At 31.3% G+C, this 19,310-nt stretch overlaps 1 protein-coding gene and 1 pseudogene across 4 annotated transcripts; one reads left to right on the forward strand and one right to left on the reverse strand.

Moving 5' to 3' along the window:
* Positions 1 to 702: 702 nt before the first annotated feature.
* LOC125201639 (serine/threonine-protein kinase SAPK2-like) lies at positions 703 to 5,852 on the reverse strand. Of its 4 annotated transcripts, none has more exons than XM_048099832.2 (10): positions 5,627 to 5,852; positions 2,703 to 2,791; positions 2,350 to 2,424; positions 2,183 to 2,284; positions 1,918 to 1,971; positions 1,737 to 1,829; positions 1,580 to 1,672; positions 1,363 to 1,467; positions 1,169 to 1,267; positions 703 to 1,089 (listed from the first exon to the last, which is right to left on the reverse strand). In XM_048099832.2, the coding sequence occupies exons 3-10, from the start codon at positions 2,395 to 2,397 to the stop codon at positions 790 to 792; spliced, it is 894 nt and encodes a 297-aa protein (XP_047955789.1). In that variant the 5' UTR covers positions 2,398 to 2,424; positions 2,703 to 2,791; positions 5,627 to 5,852; the 3' UTR covers positions 703 to 789. The 4 variants fall into 4 exon arrangements, with proteins under 4 accessions (XP_047955789.1, XP_088921855.1, XP_047955790.1 ...); XM_089065729.1 differs by lacking the exon at positions 5,627 to 5,852 and adding an exon at positions 5,574 to 5,590; XM_048099833.2 differs by lacking the exon at positions 2,703 to 2,791.
* An 11,975-nt stretch (positions 5,853 to 17,827) lies between these two features.
* Positions 17,828 to 18,853, forward strand: LOC125195835 (uncharacterized; annotated as a pseudogene).
* Positions 18,854 to 19,310: the final 457 nt, after the last annotated feature.

Raw genomic sequence — 19,310 nt, forward strand, 5'->3', positions numbered from 1 at the left:
ATTGTTATGGCTCGGGTTTTAAGAAAGAGTTGAAGTGTGTAATAAATGAAATGAGATGATGGAGTTGGTTGAAGGTGGGTCCCTTTTGACTTTTCATTTTTGTTTTGATTTATTTTAATATAGATAATGACATTTTTATGTAATTTTGATAAAGAATGGGGTAAAATTGTATGGCCAAATATGGAAAATTCTAAAAGTGACTCTTAAACTGGGACGAACTTTTATGACAAAAAGTGACTCTTAATCTGGGACGGATGGAGTATAACTTGCAAAATAAACGCACGTAAAATCCAAAAACTTTTTTTTTTCTTGAGTTAACTTTCCTTATCATTCACTTTCTTAATGACCCAGCCATATCATGGATCGAGATCCAATTAAGTATGTAGCCGTTTTCAAACTTCAATTGAAAAATTCATGTGCTTTCTAGGTACTTGATGTGTTCTTAGTTCTTAGTTCTTACTTTATGAATAGAAGTAAAATCAGGAACATGGAGACAAGGTTTTTGAGATCAATTTGATATATGAAAAACTAAATATTTTTAGTTTGATAATAAAAGATCTAAAAAGTAGGTAAGATGTTCAACATCAAGAGTAGAAAATGAAAGTATTTCTTTAAAAAAAAAATTGTATTTGGCTTGTTGAAATCAAAACCCTTTTCTTCTTCTTTCATTTCTCATAATGACATTCAATATTGCACAGTACATACTCAAATATATTCACAAGATTTCTTTTACAAAATAGAAGAAGGCTACACAAATACTACAATTTTTGGATGATTGAAAATTGGAAGTCACATTGCACAAACAAAATCGCCACTTGTGTCAATGTCATCGACATCTTCATCAGTGTCGATTTCATTGAGATCCAAGCTCCCTCCCACGAAAGGATCATCGAATATTTTTGTTGGTCGGGCTGTGATTGTCCTAGCTTCTTGGATTATAGCCAACGTTTCGTCCATAGTTTGAGAAGCATAGTCGTCTTCGTCTTCACCAATATTGTGTTGCACGCTAGCCGCCTCGCCCTCCATGAATTCTATGGCTAGGTTCTTAACAAACCATGGATTCTTCTTCATCTCCGAAATGGTTATCCTCTATTATCACCACAAGCCAACATAATTGACTAATGCATTTTATATAATTGTAATTATGAATTAAGTTAGAAATTCACACCTTGCTAGGGTCGGCCACAAAAATTCTTGATAGTAGATGTTTGCAATCTTTTGAGACTCTCACATAGTCAGGAATCGAATAGTGAACACTCAATATTCTCTGTCAATAATATTTTTGGTTTTAAATAAAATACAATAGGTAGTTTTTGTATAGTCAACAAATTAATGTTAATAATTTTGGTTTGATAATCTCACATTGATTGTTTTCTTGAAATTTCTTGGATCATCGGAATCCTCAAATGGATAAGCACCAACTAACATTACATAGAGTGTAACCCCACATGACCAAACATCTGCAATCTTAAGGGGCCAAAAATATAGTATTTCATTATTAATTCACTAAAGATTAGATATAGATATAAATGGACTGGTGTGGGGGCATAACAAATAAACGACGTAGTTTTATTGCTACCTTGCCATCGTACTCTTTTCTCGATAGGACCTCAGGCGCGATGTACGCAGGTGTCCCAACAGTCGATTTGGGTTGAGAATGGAAAACCGACGACTGCGAGAAATCCAGAGTTGATTAAAGGCTCGGGTTTCGAATGCAAGAAAATAATCGTCCCTACCTTAGAATATCCGAAATCGCATATTTTGAGGCGCGGAGATGGACTATCATCCAACAATGTGTTCTCCAGTTTTAGATCTCTATGGCAAATTTGCTGCATTTTATCAAAATATAACGAATTAATTCTTGATCATCACATCATGTATATAATCAAAATAAATTGGTTTATAATATATAGTTACCATGGAATGACAGTAACTAACTCCGGATATGAGCTGTTGAAAAAAGAAGCGTGCCTAAAACATTCATATATATGTGTAAGATTTTTTTTTATTAAGAAGCAAAATGTTCAAACTATCGAGGATAGTAGAGCTATGGTTCAATAAAGCAACTATAAAAAATCTGCTACAAAACAAAAAAACAAAACACCCCCAAGCGCCAAAGCAAGAATATATGTGTAAGATGATATTGTAAAAATTTGAGGAAATAGAAGAGTTAGAAACGAACCTCATCTTCACTAAATCTGCCGGCGGTACAAATCCGGTCGAAAAGTTCGCCTCCGGCAGCATATTCCATCACAATGGCTAGGTGAGTTGGTGTGAGAAACACCTGCCGCCAAAAAAATCAACTACTACAACATATGAAAAGAAACAAATCCTAATTTATTTACTTACCTCTTTGAATCTAATGATATTTGGATGCTTTAAGGATCTGTGGTTCATGATCTCCCTTTGCACATGCTCATCAATCTCCACAAATGAAAAAAACACACACATCAAGCCTATTTTTTTTTTTATAAGCTAAAATGCTCAAGCCAAATAGTGGTGAGCCAAGAGTACATCAGAAAAGTCCCGCAACAAACCAAACTAACAAAGACAAGCAAAAACAGAAGCTAAACACCACATAAGGAAACCAAAACAAAGAGGTCCCTGTAAAACACACACCCACACAGCACACCCAAACGAGAGGAAAGAGAAGATCATTTCAATATATATGAACAAGAGAAGGTATAGAGATGCTTATTCACCTTTTTCCCTCTCTCAATGTACTTGATAGCATACAATTCACCACTCCATTTATCTCGAACAAGCTTTGCTACACCAAAATTTCCAGACCCTATATCTTTCACAATTTCATATCTTTCCATTTCTTTGCAAATAAACAAGATCTTACACAAATTCAATGATGCATATAACTGTATATTCTTGTTGGAAAAAAGAGGTGGAGAGTGGGGCTAAAGGAGAAGCAAGTGCATGAGAAAATGTGGTGTTGAAAGTAAGCAATATATCTCTCTCTATATATGGAGCACATGTCATACCATTAATTTTGCAAGTTTTGTAAACTTCAAACTCCAAAGTTAGGTCTATTGTTTTATTTGATTGGTGTACGCTTGTCTTCTTTAATAATTATGCTTTAGGGAAATCAATGATATACACCCAATGGCTTATTCTAGTGGACCTTAATTTTATAGGTCAATATATTATATTTAATAAAGTTTATCTAGTATAGTAGTACTTGGAACCTTTTCTTTATAAATAATGATGATATTGTCCTTTTTCTCGCATTGTAACGACATATCATATACTTTTCATGCGATAAATCAAGTGCAAAATGGATTCATGTATCAAGACAAAATTAGTTTATATATTTTCGACATATTTTTCATGGTTGCTAATTGTTACTCCACGACGTGAAAGAAAAGTGATCATTCTTTATAGTCAAGGATTCAAATTCAAACTTTTTCCCGAAAAACATGCAGAAATCATAACCTTTGATGGATTGTGCTAGTTTTTCAATCAGTATATATATATATATATATATATATTAAAAACTCAATAAAATTATTAGAAACTCCATCATCATATATTACAATCTCAATCAAACAATAAAACGATAAATTAAAATAACCAAAAAAAACAATAAAACGATAAATTTGCTCTTTATACGATCTTTGATAGCGAAAATCTACCGTACATCATGGCCAAAGGTGATGATATTAACCCCCTAGTCTGTTTCTGACAAACATCATGCGAATTTCAACTTATTATAAGATCATTCATGTTTTTGGGCATCGTCGGCTTAACATAACATACAAATATTGTACTTTTTATATTTACATATTATCGTTGGTAAATACTACTCCTTCCGTCCTAGAGTATGCACTTTTGGTTGGGCACAAATTGTAATGCACAATTGATAAAGTAAGAGAGATAAAAAAAAAAAATTAGGTATTGTTAGTAGAGAATGAGTCTCATTTCAATAGAGAGAACATAGTTTCCAAAATTAGAAAGTTCATAATCTTGTGGGACGAACTAAAAATGAAATAGCGTATACTTTTGTGGGACGGGGGAAGTACTATGTATTAATAACTAATAATATTAATTCTTTTATACAAATTGATTTTATACTAATATTTGTAATACTTAGACTTGGGGAGTGTTATATTGCTAACTCATAACTTAATTGCTAACTACAACTAAATAATAGCCATTAGATATTCAAATTAAGGGCTTAGATCATTAATCCCTAAATGTCAATACAATCAACGGAAAACGTCAATAAGGCCATATGATTAATTAAAAAAAATATGAATATAAAGTCAAATAACTACATGTTTAGTTATAACTAACTTTTAAAAGAAATCTCAAAACTTTAAATTCATATAACATATATCAAAATAAAGATAATTTCATAAGGATTCCAAGGATATCCTACATACATATGTTCCGACGTCAAAATTTGAAGAAAATTTCAAATTTTTTTAATTTTTTCGTACAAGCAGAAATGTCAACATACTATATAAAATATAGCAATATAAAACATGTAGAATGTCAATAAAAGCAATGGGTTAACATTCTTACAACATTGTATTGACATTCTCAAAGCATTATGTTGATATTTTCAAAACACTATATTGACATTTTCATCCAAAATCCTAATTTGAAGTTTTTTTTTTATCTTTTTTTATTTTATTAATAAAAACGAAAATTACACGTGACAAATTGTAGACCAAACGTTTTCTAAAATCCTATGGCCTTAAATTAGTTGTAGTTAGCAATTAAATGATGAGTTAGCAATTGATCACTTCCCTTCTATAGTACATATACAGATTGCATATATACGTACAAAAAACATTGATTGTTTAATAGTAAAAATATTTAGTAAACATGTAGTTAGGATTTCGTTAGAATCTTTATAAAATTGTCACACCCCAACCCCTCTCTGACATATATATTTATAATAAACATACAAATTAAAGTAAAGAATTCACATATTAATCATTTCACCAACCGAACACTATAATTACAAAATCAGTCATTTATTAGACTTATTTACAAATATTCAAAATCCGCACATATAAATAAACATCAAATATCATAAATAATTCCAGATCCATATGCATATGCCTCTCTGCTCAATTTATTATTCTGTGACAAATCAAGCCTGGTATCTGCCCGGGATTTCCATTGTATATGACCCGAAGGTCCCATTGCCTTTGTGCATATACATATGACCCGAAGGTCTCATTGTCATTGTATACATATATATATGACCCGTAGGTCTCATTGCCATTGTATATATGACCCGTAGGTCCATTGCCATTGTATATATGACCCGTAGGTCCATTGATATTGTATATCAGATCCAGGGCAAGACTGTCACAGATCCTCCTTAATCCAATTATTTAAATAAATCCAAAAATAATAAGCAAAACCTATCAATTGCATCACTTGCGTATTCCTATAATATTACACAATTGATGATATTGCATAACACATAACTATATCATATGTACATCATTTAGTCCAATTATCACCATCTAATTATTCACTTTAATAAAACATATAGCAAAGAAGCATATACCACATGTAAAATTATAAGAGTGATGTATACACACCTTATTTCAATAAATATACCACATGTAAAATTATAAGAGTGATGTATACACACCTTATTTCAATAAATAATCTAACCATCTGCTTGATTCATCTCCCTCGTTCTACTACCTTTAATCCTTCTTTCTCCCCCTTAATATTTACTTGTCTTCTCCTCCAATCTTATCAATATTTATTTCTATTGAGCACTATCAGTTTTTTCTTCTGTTCCCCTCTCTAAAAATAAGAATAGAGAACCCCCCCAAAAAATATGAATAGGTTCTCTTTTTTTCAGAAAAGAACGAAAGGACCGACTCAATGTGAAGGGTTCAATACCCAAGCTTTTCTTTTTTTTGACACCTTAGTCATAAAATGGTATATGGGCGACACGTTTCTTCTTACTAAGCCTATCACTTAAATTTTCTAATTTTATAAAATACTACTACATTCAATTCCTTACGTTCATTTTTATATAATATACATACATATAAACTTTCTCATCACATTTATATAATACTATTTATATCTATTGCACACCTAATGTCTATAAACACAAATCATGCATAAACACATACATATTACGTTAACTAATTTATCATAATAAGTTAAATTATTATAATTAATGATTTGGATAATTATATAATTTTCTAAATACTTATTTCTTATTTATATATATTGTATATAATGCAAATACAATAAAAAGTGTGATTATACAAAATGACATATATATATTAGGACATGGATGTTACAAAAATTATCTTTATTTGATACTATATGGTACGCGAAAAATAATTTAAACCAAACATGTTGTAAAATTGAATTTTTGAAGGTCTTTTAGGAGAGAGAATTTTTTTCAAAACAAATTCTAATAAAAAATATGTTTAAATCGATTGGGAAAACGACATAATTACCCTAATTTTATTTTTGAAAAAATATGCTGTTACATGGCAGATTTTCTGTAGCAAAATTTCAAAATCATACTACTACCTAGATTGGTTCATAATTAGCATATAAGGTGTGGTTATTATTTGAATTATTTCAAAAGAAAAGCTCATTTAATTATAGTTTATACTAATTCTTATAATTTTGTTCTGAAAATTTTGAGGTACGACAAATTTAATTATTCGTACAAAGTTTGCATGGTTTATCCTCTCATTTTTATGTTTATCAAATTGACTTTTGACTCTTTTTCTTCTACTTCAAATGTAAAAACAACATACTGAAATAATATTTGTTGTGAAGAATAAGTTGCAAGACTGATTGTTTCATTGAGAAAGAAATGTTTGCACATTTCTTCAGTAAAAAATAAAATTTGTTGAAAAATAATAAAATATCAGTATTATTTTTTTTATTTTAAATTATAAAGCTTTATAATTATACAATAGTATTTCAAAATATAATAATTTTACTATTATCTCTGTACTATATTACTTTCGTGTATTCAAATTAAAAATATTGAATCACCACCGGTGTGGCACAATAGATATCGACACGAATTTATATGTTATTGTCGAGTTGGCGACAAACACATTGGACGTGTTATTTGCATGTGTGGCTTACCTGTTTTATTTCGTAGACTTGTTATGTGCAAAAATGAAGTATTTGATTTATAGTAAGTAGTAGTAATATTTTATGCCTAAAAACATTATTATACATAAATTTAAAACATAATTTAGTTCCAGTGCACTCTCGATGATCTACTTATTAATGTGATGAGTTTATGCCTGCTTATTCGGCCGGTTTCGGTTTTAACTGGACCGATTAACCGATTAACCGGTTTCAAATTTTCATAAATTTTAGGATCGGAACCGGAACCGGAACCGATCAGTTTTGGTTTGGAACCGGCCGGTTAAGAACCGGTCGATTCCGGTTCCGAACCGGAACCGATGTGTAATTATAATCCGAATCTATTTATAATTTTAAATAGTTCAATACTAAAAAAGTAATAATCCAACATCTAGAAATTTAAAAAATAATACCTAAAAATTCAAATAAATACACAAAAAATACAAACCAACAATACAATAATATTTATATATGAATAAGGTGATGCCAAGTGTAGTAGGTCGGTCGGACTAGTTTATGTTAGAGTAATTTTTTTATAAAAAAATAGGAGTTCTAAACTTTAGCAAAATTTTTTAAAAATGAGTTTTAGAATTGAATTCCATTTTCTCTTTTTTGGCTAAACAAATATTCAATGGAATTTCCAATACTAATTGATCGTGTTGTGACTTTATGGTTTATAACGAAACAGTAATAAATTATTCACAAACAGATTAAAATCGTATGTTAAATGAATTGTTACATAAATTTTTTATAAAGTTAAATTTCTATCATATGAATGATATTGTATTTCATATGAAATGATATTGTATTTGTATAAGTTCTTTTGGAAATTAAAAATAAACTTATGATGTCCTACTTGTTATAGTTAGTTAGTTCATAGAAAATGGATTGAGGAAATAATAGTAGATTCAAAGTATCACAGTTTAAACATTTTAAATACTTCAGAAAACAGAGCTCGCATATCTAACATTGTTAATCTAAAAATCACTTAATGTTTCAAATGATTTTACTGTAATTCAAAATTAATACAATTAAATTAGATTTTTAAGTATATTGAATTATAATTCGGTTCCCAGTTAGGAACCGGTCGGTTCCGATTTCGAACTGGAACCAGTTTTATTCAAAAAGTTAGAATCGGTATCGAAACCGGAACCGATTTTTTCGGTTCCAGTTCCAGTTCTTCAATTAACCGGCCGATTCCAGTTCTGATTCCGGTTAATCGAGAACCGGAGAACCGTTTAAGCACCCCTAGATGAGTTGGTTAAATATAGGATTGGATAGTCCCAATAATATAATAATAGTAGTATAATAAAAGAAGTGTGTCAACCAACAAAGGCGAATACATTGAATCTCAATCAATAGGAGAGAAAGGAAAATTGCATTGCCTACCAAAATTGATAATCTCGAAATGAATCAAATTATTCATTGAACTATAATCAGGATTGATAATATTGATAACCATTCATGTAATCGATGAATGTTACACGAGAAGGGACGTAGTTATGATCGAGAGTTTGATGAGATTAAAATAAAATAACAGATAAATGATTGAAAATAATTAATCGTTTATTCTGAGTTTCTGTTTTTCACTACAGAAAAAAAAAATTATATATATTTTTTAAAAATATAATATTGTTGAATTTTTTGCGATTCAAGAATAAAAACTATTGAAATATTGTATAAATATGATTATTAGCATTTCAAAAAACATACTTTTACTTCTAGATATATCAATCTATCGATCCACTATAACGGAGAGATTTATCAAGTTAGCAATTTGATAAATCGCTGCAATCACTGCATCTAAACCATTTCTCATCCAAATTAGCAATTGATCGATCAGTATGTGTGTGTGTCTATATATATATATATATATATAGGGATGTATTCAGGTCAGAACGCTAAGTATAAGTAAAACTCAAAACACTTGCAGTCCATTGGATCTTATGATCTAACGGTTAGATTAATGCCACGTGTCATCTAATGATGTAAAATTTTAGACTAATAATGTAGCTCGGATAATAATGTAGCATTTTAGTTTAATAATGTACAGTTTTAGTCTTACAATGTACATTTCTAATCTAATAATGTAACTCGGCTAATAATGTAGATTTTTAGTATGATAATGTAACTAATCACAACCATCCAATCTAATGATCCAAAGGCTGTGATTAGTGCTGTGTTTTACACTAAGATGCTGTAAGGACCCTAACACACCCCTATATATATATATATATATAGGGGCATGTTAGGGTGCCACCACCCCTTAAAATAACACCATACCACCATTCCTAGCCAATCATTTGTACACGTGGACGAATAATAAGCTGACACGTGGCAAAAAAAAAAAAGGCCAAAAAAGACGGACAGCAATATGCTGGCCTTTAAACAGCAATTTTTCTTGAACAGCAATATCCAACACGTTAGACAGCAATCTATAAATTGCTGTCTAACGTGTTGGATATTGCTGTGTAACGTTTATAATATTGCTGTATAAGCGTTGTCACGTTGTCATTTTAAGAGGGGTTGTCATTTTAACACAAACCTATATATATATATATATATATATATATATATATATGGTTTTGATCTATGAAGACCAGATTTAAATATAGGAATGCAGAACACGGTCATACGTAAGACATTTTTAGGTCATAGTTAGTTTATTTTTAGGTCATGCTAACAAAGCATGACCTAAAATGATCTTAACATGACATAAACCCAAATCTTATAATATGACCTAAAACTACTTAATTATGACCTTCCGTGTTTTGGGTTAATTATTGACCATTAGATCATCTAATCCTAGGGCCAAGATTTGGGCTGCATTTCTGGATTTAAACACATACTTGTTTTGATCATCTCCCTATATATATTATATATATATATATATATATATAGGGATGTACTAAGATGGCAACCCTCTTTATTGTAACACCATACCACCATTTTAGGCCATTGGATCTGAAAATCGTGTGCTTGTCATGCTGCCACGTGTAAAAACACGGAGGGATAAAATAGGAAATTTCTAATTTTATGTTACCAGATTGCAGTGCTGTTCATTGAATATTGCAGTCTTACCACAACAATATTGCAGTTTACCACGACTGCAATATCTAATACAGTAGACTGCAAACCCGTGTTTTTTCACGAAACTTAATCCTAGGCGTCCATGGATGAGATCTAACGGACTATATTGGTGGTATGATGTTATTTTAACTATGGTGGCACCCTAGTGCACCCCTATATATATATATATATATATATATATAGGATTGTGTTAAAATGACAACACCTCCTAAAGTAACACCATACCACCATTCCTAGCCAATCATTTGTACATGTGGACGAATAATAAGCTGCCATGTGGCAATCATAAAAATTGCTCAAGGGTAAATTTTCACGGACTGCAATATCCAATACACTAGACTGCAATTTTTCCCAACTGCAATATCCAATACGCTAGACTGCAATCTATAGATTGCAGTCTAGCGTTTATACTATTGCAGTCTAGCATATATAATATTGCAGTCTAGCGTGGTGTCATAGTGTCATTTTAAGAGTGTTGTCATTTTAGCGCACCCATATATATATATATATATATATATATATATATATATATATATATATATATATATATATATATATATATGCTTAATTAAGATAATGACGTAACAGCTGCTTTGTGAAATCCAAGGTGGCAAGAACCTTGAAAAATGAAAGCCTTTCTATTGACATTGCTTTTTCTGAGTATGAGCTATACTACCTGATGTTTGTGTTAACATCAACAGTTACCATTTATATTTGTATATGAAATAAATTTAGTCGTGCCCTATAACCCGGCCAAGAACCGACTCGACACGGCCCAAAATCGGCCCATTTCTATAAAGTATATATACAGACTATATTATTCTTATTAAGTATAGATACAAACACAGATTATTGTTATCAAGATTAAAAATTTCATCCAAGTGTTCAACAAATGCAAATAGAAAAGTTCAATTAAAACTTACTACAAATATAAATTTCATCCAAGTCTCAACTAAAGCAAATAATTCATCCAAGTGTTTAACAATCCTATTAATCAGGATCACATGGAGTAATTCCATTAGTAGATTCTTGAATTTAATGTATTAAGTACCGAGTAAAACTCTAAGTAATTTATTATTGCTCGTCAATTTACATGGCTTATTCATTCTATAATTCGAAGTCCTATTTGTCTGCAAGCAATAAAGCCTACCTAGCTATCGATTTTTAAAATCCAAAATTGATTTTTGTTTCACATGTCCTTTTATATCACTGGAGTATTAAAACTTACCAAGTACTCCCTCCGTCTCATGTTACTTGCACTGTTGCTTTTCGTCTCGTCACAAACTCCTTACACTATTTATAATTTAAGTTAGAATTAATGCATTTAATTATTATGTTAGATTAAGTTAGGAGATCGTTTATTAAGTGATGTCTCATTACACTTAAAATTCTAATTTAACTACGCTAAAAAATCAATCTCAAATTTACGGCCTAAAATGAAAAGTGCGAATAATTCTTATAAGGTTTTATAAATTAAGTGACGTCTCGTTACACTTATTCTTCTAAGGTTTTAGAAATGACTACTTATTAGTAATTTATTTAAAAAAATATATATATATTTAGTACAATTGAATTTAACAAAAAATAATTCAACGAATTCTTCTATTTTATATATATACAAAACATTTTATTCTTATTAACTATAAATAAATTATATAAAAGTTCAATTATAAGACTTTAAAAAATATCCCCTAAATATAAAAAATATTAAATAAGAAAAAAAATGTCATATACTTAAATCAAAATTTTGAATTTTTTTTTCTAAATAATATTACACCATATTATGAATAAAACAACTTCATGAAGACATAATTTAGTCATTTTAAACTACAAATACTAAATACATACATTACCAAAAATCCAGCTCATTTGAAATATAATAGCTTATAATAAAAATATTAATTATAATTACAAATAATTATAGAGGTCAATACACTAAAGGGTCAATTAAAATTAACACATACCCTAACATAGAATAGGGGTGGCCCAAACGAATTTATTAAATTGCCCAGTGCAGATTAAGAGGCCCAAACAATGAAGTGTGCCAACCAACAAAGAAGTGTGCCAACCAACAAAGGCGAATACATTGAATCTCAATCAATAGGAGAGAAAGGAAAATTGCATTGCCTACCAAAATTGATAATCTCGAAATGAATCAAATTATTCATTGAAATATAATCAGGATTACCAGAATTGATAATATTGATAACCATTCATGTAATCGATGAATGTTACACGAGAAGGGACATGGTTATGATCGAGAGTCTGATGAGATTAAAATAAAATAACAGATAGATGATTGAAAATAACTGATCGTTTATTCTGAGTTTCTGTTTTTCACACAAAGGCGCAATATTTATTTTATTAATACTCTCTCCATCCATCAATACAAGATCAAGTTTGATCTGGTACGAGTTTTAAAAAATGTAACAAAAAAATTAGTGGAATATGAGTCATACTTTTAGGCCATGTTTAGTTGACGGGAAAGTAAAGTGGGCAAGAAAAATGATTCCTGGAAAAATGAATCCCGGGAATATGATTCCTAGTAACTTTACTTTCCCGTATTTGGAAAATATCAAGATTTTAAATTTATATATAATTTAAACATTAAACTAAAAATATACTTATTATTATTTATTTATAAAAAAGAATAATAATATAAAATTCTTAATAAACTATTAATTACAAAATAATAATAATTATATTATTATATTTATTATTACAATGGATAGTTTAAATATGGATTATCTATCATAATATAAAATAATACATATAATTATAGTTTGAAATATTATACTCATTTATTATAATAATAATAATAATAATAATAATAATAATAATAATTAGTATTATAATTATAATATTTAAGGATATTATAAGTGGATAAATTTAATAAATGAAAGTTACACTATAACTTTATTGATTAATTATTAATTTATAAAAATAATAATAATTATTTATCATACGATTTATATTATATAATTATATTTTAATTATTTTTATAAATTATTAATTATTATTATGAATTATTATAAAATAAGTTATAATTATGATAATTTTAATCATAGTTATTTATTTTCTAAAATTAGGTAGTATGATTTATATTTTAAATTATTTTTAAAACATTCTAAATAATAATAATAATAATAATAATAACTATACTATATTGCATTATATATGTAAGAATTCTAAAATTTGGAAAAAGAATAACTAAAAAAAGCTAGGATTCAGAATCCTGGAAAATTGTACTAACTTTCCTTATTCTCGGATTCTGATTATTTTCCCAGTTTGATTAAAAACTGAAACAAACACAGGAATTTAAAATTTAAGGAATCAGATTACTTTCCCAGACATAATCCTGACAACCAAACATGACCTTATATTATTAGTTCTATAATCAGTGGCGGAGGGAATTCAAAACAAGGGGGGACTGTGGTACCCCAATTTTTTTTACTACTATTATTATATACTATATAATTTTATTAGTAATGTATTTTACAAAAATTTCCAAAAGATAGCTATGAATACTGAAGAAGATTCATCAAAGGAAATAAATCAGAATATAACCTATGAGATAAAATTTAAATTAAAAATTAAACCCTAACTAAAATCTATAAAGAAAAATGGCTTTCTGAATTTACAAGGTTTCAGTTCTCTTTCAATGAAGCTTATTGAAACAAAGAGGGATGTGGCTTACCCTTTTTTCTTTTTGCTTATCAAGTTGATTTTGATTCTTCCGGTTGCTACTGTAAGTGTAGAGAGAGTATTTTCTGGAATTACGTTTGTGAAGAATAAGTTGCGAAATAGACATGGTGATCAACCTTTTAATGATTGTTTGGTGACTTTCATTGAAAAACAAATGTTTCTATAAGTCTCTGATGATGATATAGCCCATCGCTTTGAGGAATGAAGACTCGTAGAAAAATAAATTAGATGTTATGTATGGTTTTTGGTTTATTTTATTTTAAAATACACGAGTTCAAAATTGAATAATATTTCAAATATTATTTAACCGCTATTTTCTATTTTTTTTAGTGTTATGTGATTATTTATTATATGACTCATACTCCCAGATGATAAATCTTGGATCTGCTACTGTCTATAATGAAATATGAGTGAAATAAAGTTAGAGGAATGCGAGATTTATTATCAAATATAGTAATAAACCAAATAAGAAATTTATTGGTAGATTGGTAAGGTATTTTGCACATTGTTTATTTGCGAGGTGCACATTGTCAAATTGTCAAATTTTGTTTAAAAAATTGTTAAATTTTTATTAATCAAAATGTGAATATAATTCAAATTTTAATGGCGGCATTTTATAAGAATTAAGTGTTAGAAAAGGAAAACATCATACAAGAAGGGAAGTGTATAAGAGATCAATTATCCGAAATTAGATTGATTTCATTTCGTGTATATTCCCTTTGTACCCCATATATATATATATATATATATATATATATATATATATGGAGATGATCAAAATAAGTATGTGTTTAAATCTAAAAATGCAGCCCAAATCTTGGCCCTATGATTAGATGATCTAATGGTCAATAATTAACCAAAAATACGGAAGGTCATAATTAAACAGTTTTAGGTCATATTATAAGATTTGAGTTTATGTCATGTTAAGATCATTTTAGGTCATGCTTTGTTAGCATGACCTAAAAATAAACTAACTATGACCTAAAAATGCCCTACGTATGACCGCGTTCTGCGTTTCTGTATTTAAATCCAGTCTTCATAGATCAAAACCCTATATATATATATATATATATATATATATATAAAGGGCTCTATATTACTCCCTCCGTCCACCATTAGAAGTCTCATTCATGGGCGATACAGATTTTAAGAAATATTATGAAAAGTGAGTGAAAAAAAAGTTAGTGGAATAAGAGTCTCACTTGTATATATTAGTTTTAAATTAAATATGAGTGGAATGAGTTAGTGGTGCTGGGGTTTGGTGCCCCTTGCACAGCGGAAGTCATGCATAAACAAATAAATCATGCATCCAGATCTATTTGACTGATTATGGGATCAATTAACCACATGTTAAACAATCAAAAATGCATACAAGAACGCACATAAATCATGCTTTAAGGAATTAAACCCTAATTCATGATATTCTACGGATTAGGGTTACCGATCTGATTCTCCAAAGAATCGACGATTGCTTGCTCCTTCTCCACATGAAGATCTTCGTACTCGACCACAAATCTTCTAATCTGTATCCCGAACTCAGATAATGACCTTTGGGTGGACAAAGCTTGTCAGAATCGAAAAGGGCTTGAATAGAAAGAAGACAGAATATCAGTTTTTGAGAAAACTGACTTTTCGTCCACTCCCAGAGGGGGGCACGAAAATTTATGTGTTAAATCACATTAAATCTCCTTTCTAATCTCCTTTTATATTGAGTTATGATGGGCCAGATTAGGGATCCATGGAGGTTGGACTTGGGCCAAACCTGTTGGACTTTTACTAATTAAATTGAGCCCCAATTTAATACAAGTCCAAACAGAATATTATTATCATCCACTATAGTATAATAATATTGACTGCCCGTCCAATCCCAAATTACGAGTAATCCGGGCTTTTACCTCTTTAATTTATTATTTCCCGTGTTAAAGATATAAATATCCATTAATCAATTTAAGTCTGCTATTTGACTTTAATTAATTAATATCTTTTTCCAAGAGTTGTCTAGTTCAAAATCTTTATTTATTATTCTGGAATAAATTCCAACCGGCCGGGTTTCTGAATAATAAAACCTTTTCCGAACACCTCTTGAGGATATTATCAAACTGGACTCACCCAGCACACGATTCATTGCAATAACAATACTAGCACCTCTAGACATTGATCACCACTACCCAAGATATCAGGATTCTTGGATAGCAAAAAAAAATCCGCACCATTTGATAAATCAAAGTAGTGCATAATCAATATCGTATGCTCAATGTTATGTCAACAATGATTAAGAAATAACAATCACCGAGACCTCGTCTTTCAGTAAATAGCAAGAAAGACTTATCTCACTGTTAGATCCTTCAGTGCTATACCACACCTATGCCGTTTATTTCCTAAGGTAAGGAAACATGCGGAGTGACACTGCAACCTTTCACGATAGGTAGCCAAAGCCTATCTAGGTTGTGAAATTCTATTTCTCTTCTACAAAGAACCGACTGCGTCACCTTCTGTGAACGTCGTTCACGACCAGTCTACTATGTAGAAGAATTAGACTTATTTGCTTCTTATACATTTAAATGTTTGAGAAACATCTTATAAATGCACAAGCAAACATCAATGTGATAAAATTACTTCTTTTCGCCTTGGGTTAAAAGTGGATTGTAGAATTTATTGTATACAAGCAATTCTATCCGTGCAACATGCTCGAAATATGCTTTTCAGTATACCAATCCTAACAAGTGGAAGGTGGGACCCTATTACCATTTATGGTAAAAGTGAACCGGGACTCCTATTCGCGGACGGAGGGAGTATCAAGCAATACACAATCAATTAACTCACTATCTTTGCCATCATTCTTCTTCTCCTATCATGTCCAATGCATCATTTAAGATGGTATCATAGCAAGAGCATGATGAGACTCAGAAGAGTTTTATTACTGTCTCGGTGACCAATCTTGACCCAACATCCAAAATCAACACAAAAACATGTTTATAACCAACCAAACATGTCAGATTCCAATGAAACTCCAAAACCAACCGACTCCGAGCAATTTGCTAGAATGTTCTCATGAAAGCATCGCTCCACCACGAGCACAATTGCATATGTGGTTCTTACTCAATGGAAGAATTAACACCAAAGATCGAACACTGTGGAATTAACGCCGATAGGTTTGCCCGTTGCAAGGAGGAAAGAGAGACTATTGATCATCTCTTTTTCAGCTGAAATGAATGTACTTGTAACATGAAATGAGAAAATAAAAACAGAAAGCAAGAATGTGATGATCATTACACTAATTCATATTAATAAATTAGAACTGCACATTTCCTTCCCTATTTAGGCATCAAATTTTCCCACAACACCAATGCCTCATTCTTTAAGTTTTCTTACATTCCCTCTTCACGGCCTCATTCTTTAAGTTTTCTTACATTATGTTATGGACATGCTCCGTAACGAGGCCGATTAACTAACTTCTCGGAGGGATAAGGTGATAGAACCTTCAACATTCTCGAAAGATAGACCACAAATTGCTGATTTTCGGACGTTCTCCGACGAACAACAATTTGGAACGAAAGATAATATTCTTGTTGCTCAAAACAAGTTTAGGAAAAGTATTTCATTGATTCATTGATTGATTCTCCGATACAATGATATAATCTCTCCTATTTATAATACTAGAATACTACTACCCTAACTTATTAAATAAGAAACAAATATCCTAATATAAATGGGAAAGATATTGTGGATAAATAGGAAACTAAATAATTGGAATATCCAATGATATAGGATAGTATCACATTCCCTCTTCACTGCAAGAAATTTGTGATTCTCCTCCCTTTATCTATATAAACTCCATTAAGCTAATGGAGGTAGCTTCTCATTCAGCCACCTTAATTGTTGCTTCAAATGCACTTTTTAAGACACATTTGGATCTATGACCACAATGTTGTTTTTCCTATTTTTCCTTCTCTTCATATCAGCTATTTTTGCAGAGAAACCACCAAAAGAGACCTATCACAAGGTGCAGAGAGACAACATACCGGTGGTGAAATGACACCTATAGTGAATCCAACGTCCCCGATGCCTCCCATAACGACGACGCCTAACCCCACAACCACCTCAGGAGCTTGGTGCATCGCCAACCCCTCGGCCTCACAGACTGCTCTACAAGTAGCTCTGGACTATGCTTGTGGCTACGGTGGAACTGACTGCTCCGCCTTCCAACCGAACAGGGAGTGTTGGGATCCAAACACTTTGGTCGACCACGCCTCCTATGCTTTCAACGACTACTGCCACAAGAATCCTGTCCCCACGAGCTGTGTCTTTGGAGGGGCAGCACAGATCACCAACACTGATCCAAGTAAGATAAATCTTCACTCTGCTCCATCAGGGTCCTATTAGGTTGATAACTATCTCAATAACCGATGTTATAGATGTCAACACAAGACATACATATGTCAACTACATTTAGTTGACATACAAATGTCTTTGTGTTGACATCAATTACATAGGTTGTTGACATAGTTATGTGATCAATTTAAGATAGTTATCAATTGATCATATCCCCTGCTCCAACATTATAACACCATCATTCATGACACCCCGTATTGATCGCCTCAGGTCATGGTAGTTGTCGTTTCCCAGCATCTACCAGCACCCCCATAACGTCTCCATGACCCAACGACACCTGCATCCGCCCCCATGGTCCTACCAACACCTAGGTAATTAAGCCACTCAATATTGTACTATCTCCATCTAAGAGAAGACATGTGTTATGTATAATTATTTATCCAAATGCAGCTCCACAACAATCTTCGATCCTTACTTACCGGGCGGGGACAGTGGGGACAGAGACTATGGGCCGACGGGTGAGCCTAACTCAGCAGGGACAACAACAAGCAACCTTATCCTACTGATTACTTGCCTAGTGATGCCTCTTTCCATGGCTAGACACATCTAACAATGCCTGCTCGCGTCAGAGTGAGAAGGCGACGACCAAGATACGCAAAATTTTTGAGGCAGAGGTCAAGGGCTTTAGCCATTAGAGCATCCACAATAAGAATAGGCCAGCCACTCTCTCTCTCTCTGCCACGTCAGCAGCACTAAAAATCCACCTGCCACATCAGCATTTTACTCAAATAGGCTAGCCTTAGGCCAGCCGCAATAAAAATAATTCAAAACAACTACATTTACAGAATTAAATTTACGATTAAATTACGGAATTAAATTTACGAGAAATATACGGGAAAATTCATTCATTTCATTAAAAAAAAACGTACATAGATAAAAAAAAATACATGATTTTTTTTTTAAAAAATGGGCTCCACACACGAGCCCCGCCACTCTCTACTCCTCGTCGTCGTCGCCGCCGTCCTCGCCGCCGCCACCCAGGGTATCTGAGTCCGCGTCTGAACCCC

The sequence above is a fragment of the Salvia hispanica genome, chromosome 2 (assembly GCF_029641045.1).
Source record: "Salvia hispanica isolate PSC_SH4W2 chromosome 2, Shi_PSC_v1, whole genome shotgun sequence".
NCBI classification, from domain to species: Eukaryota; Viridiplantae; Streptophyta; class Magnoliopsida; order Lamiales; family Lamiaceae; genus Salvia; species Salvia hispanica.

Bases quoted from the DNA above. Each gene is read 5' to 3' on its own strand.
- LOC125201639 (XM_048099831.2), bottom strand. From the start codon at position 2,822: ATGGAAAGATATGAAATTGTGAAAGATATAGGGTCTGGAAATTTTGGT. The intron at 1,830-1,917 runs GTAACTATATAT...GATAAAATGCAG, and splicing joins TTAGTTACTGTCATTCCATG to CAAATTTGCCATAGAGATCT. The intron at 1,673-1,736 runs GTAGGGACGATT...GATTTCTCGCAG, and splicing joins GCGATTTCGGATATTCTAAG to TCGTCGGTTTTCCATTCTCA.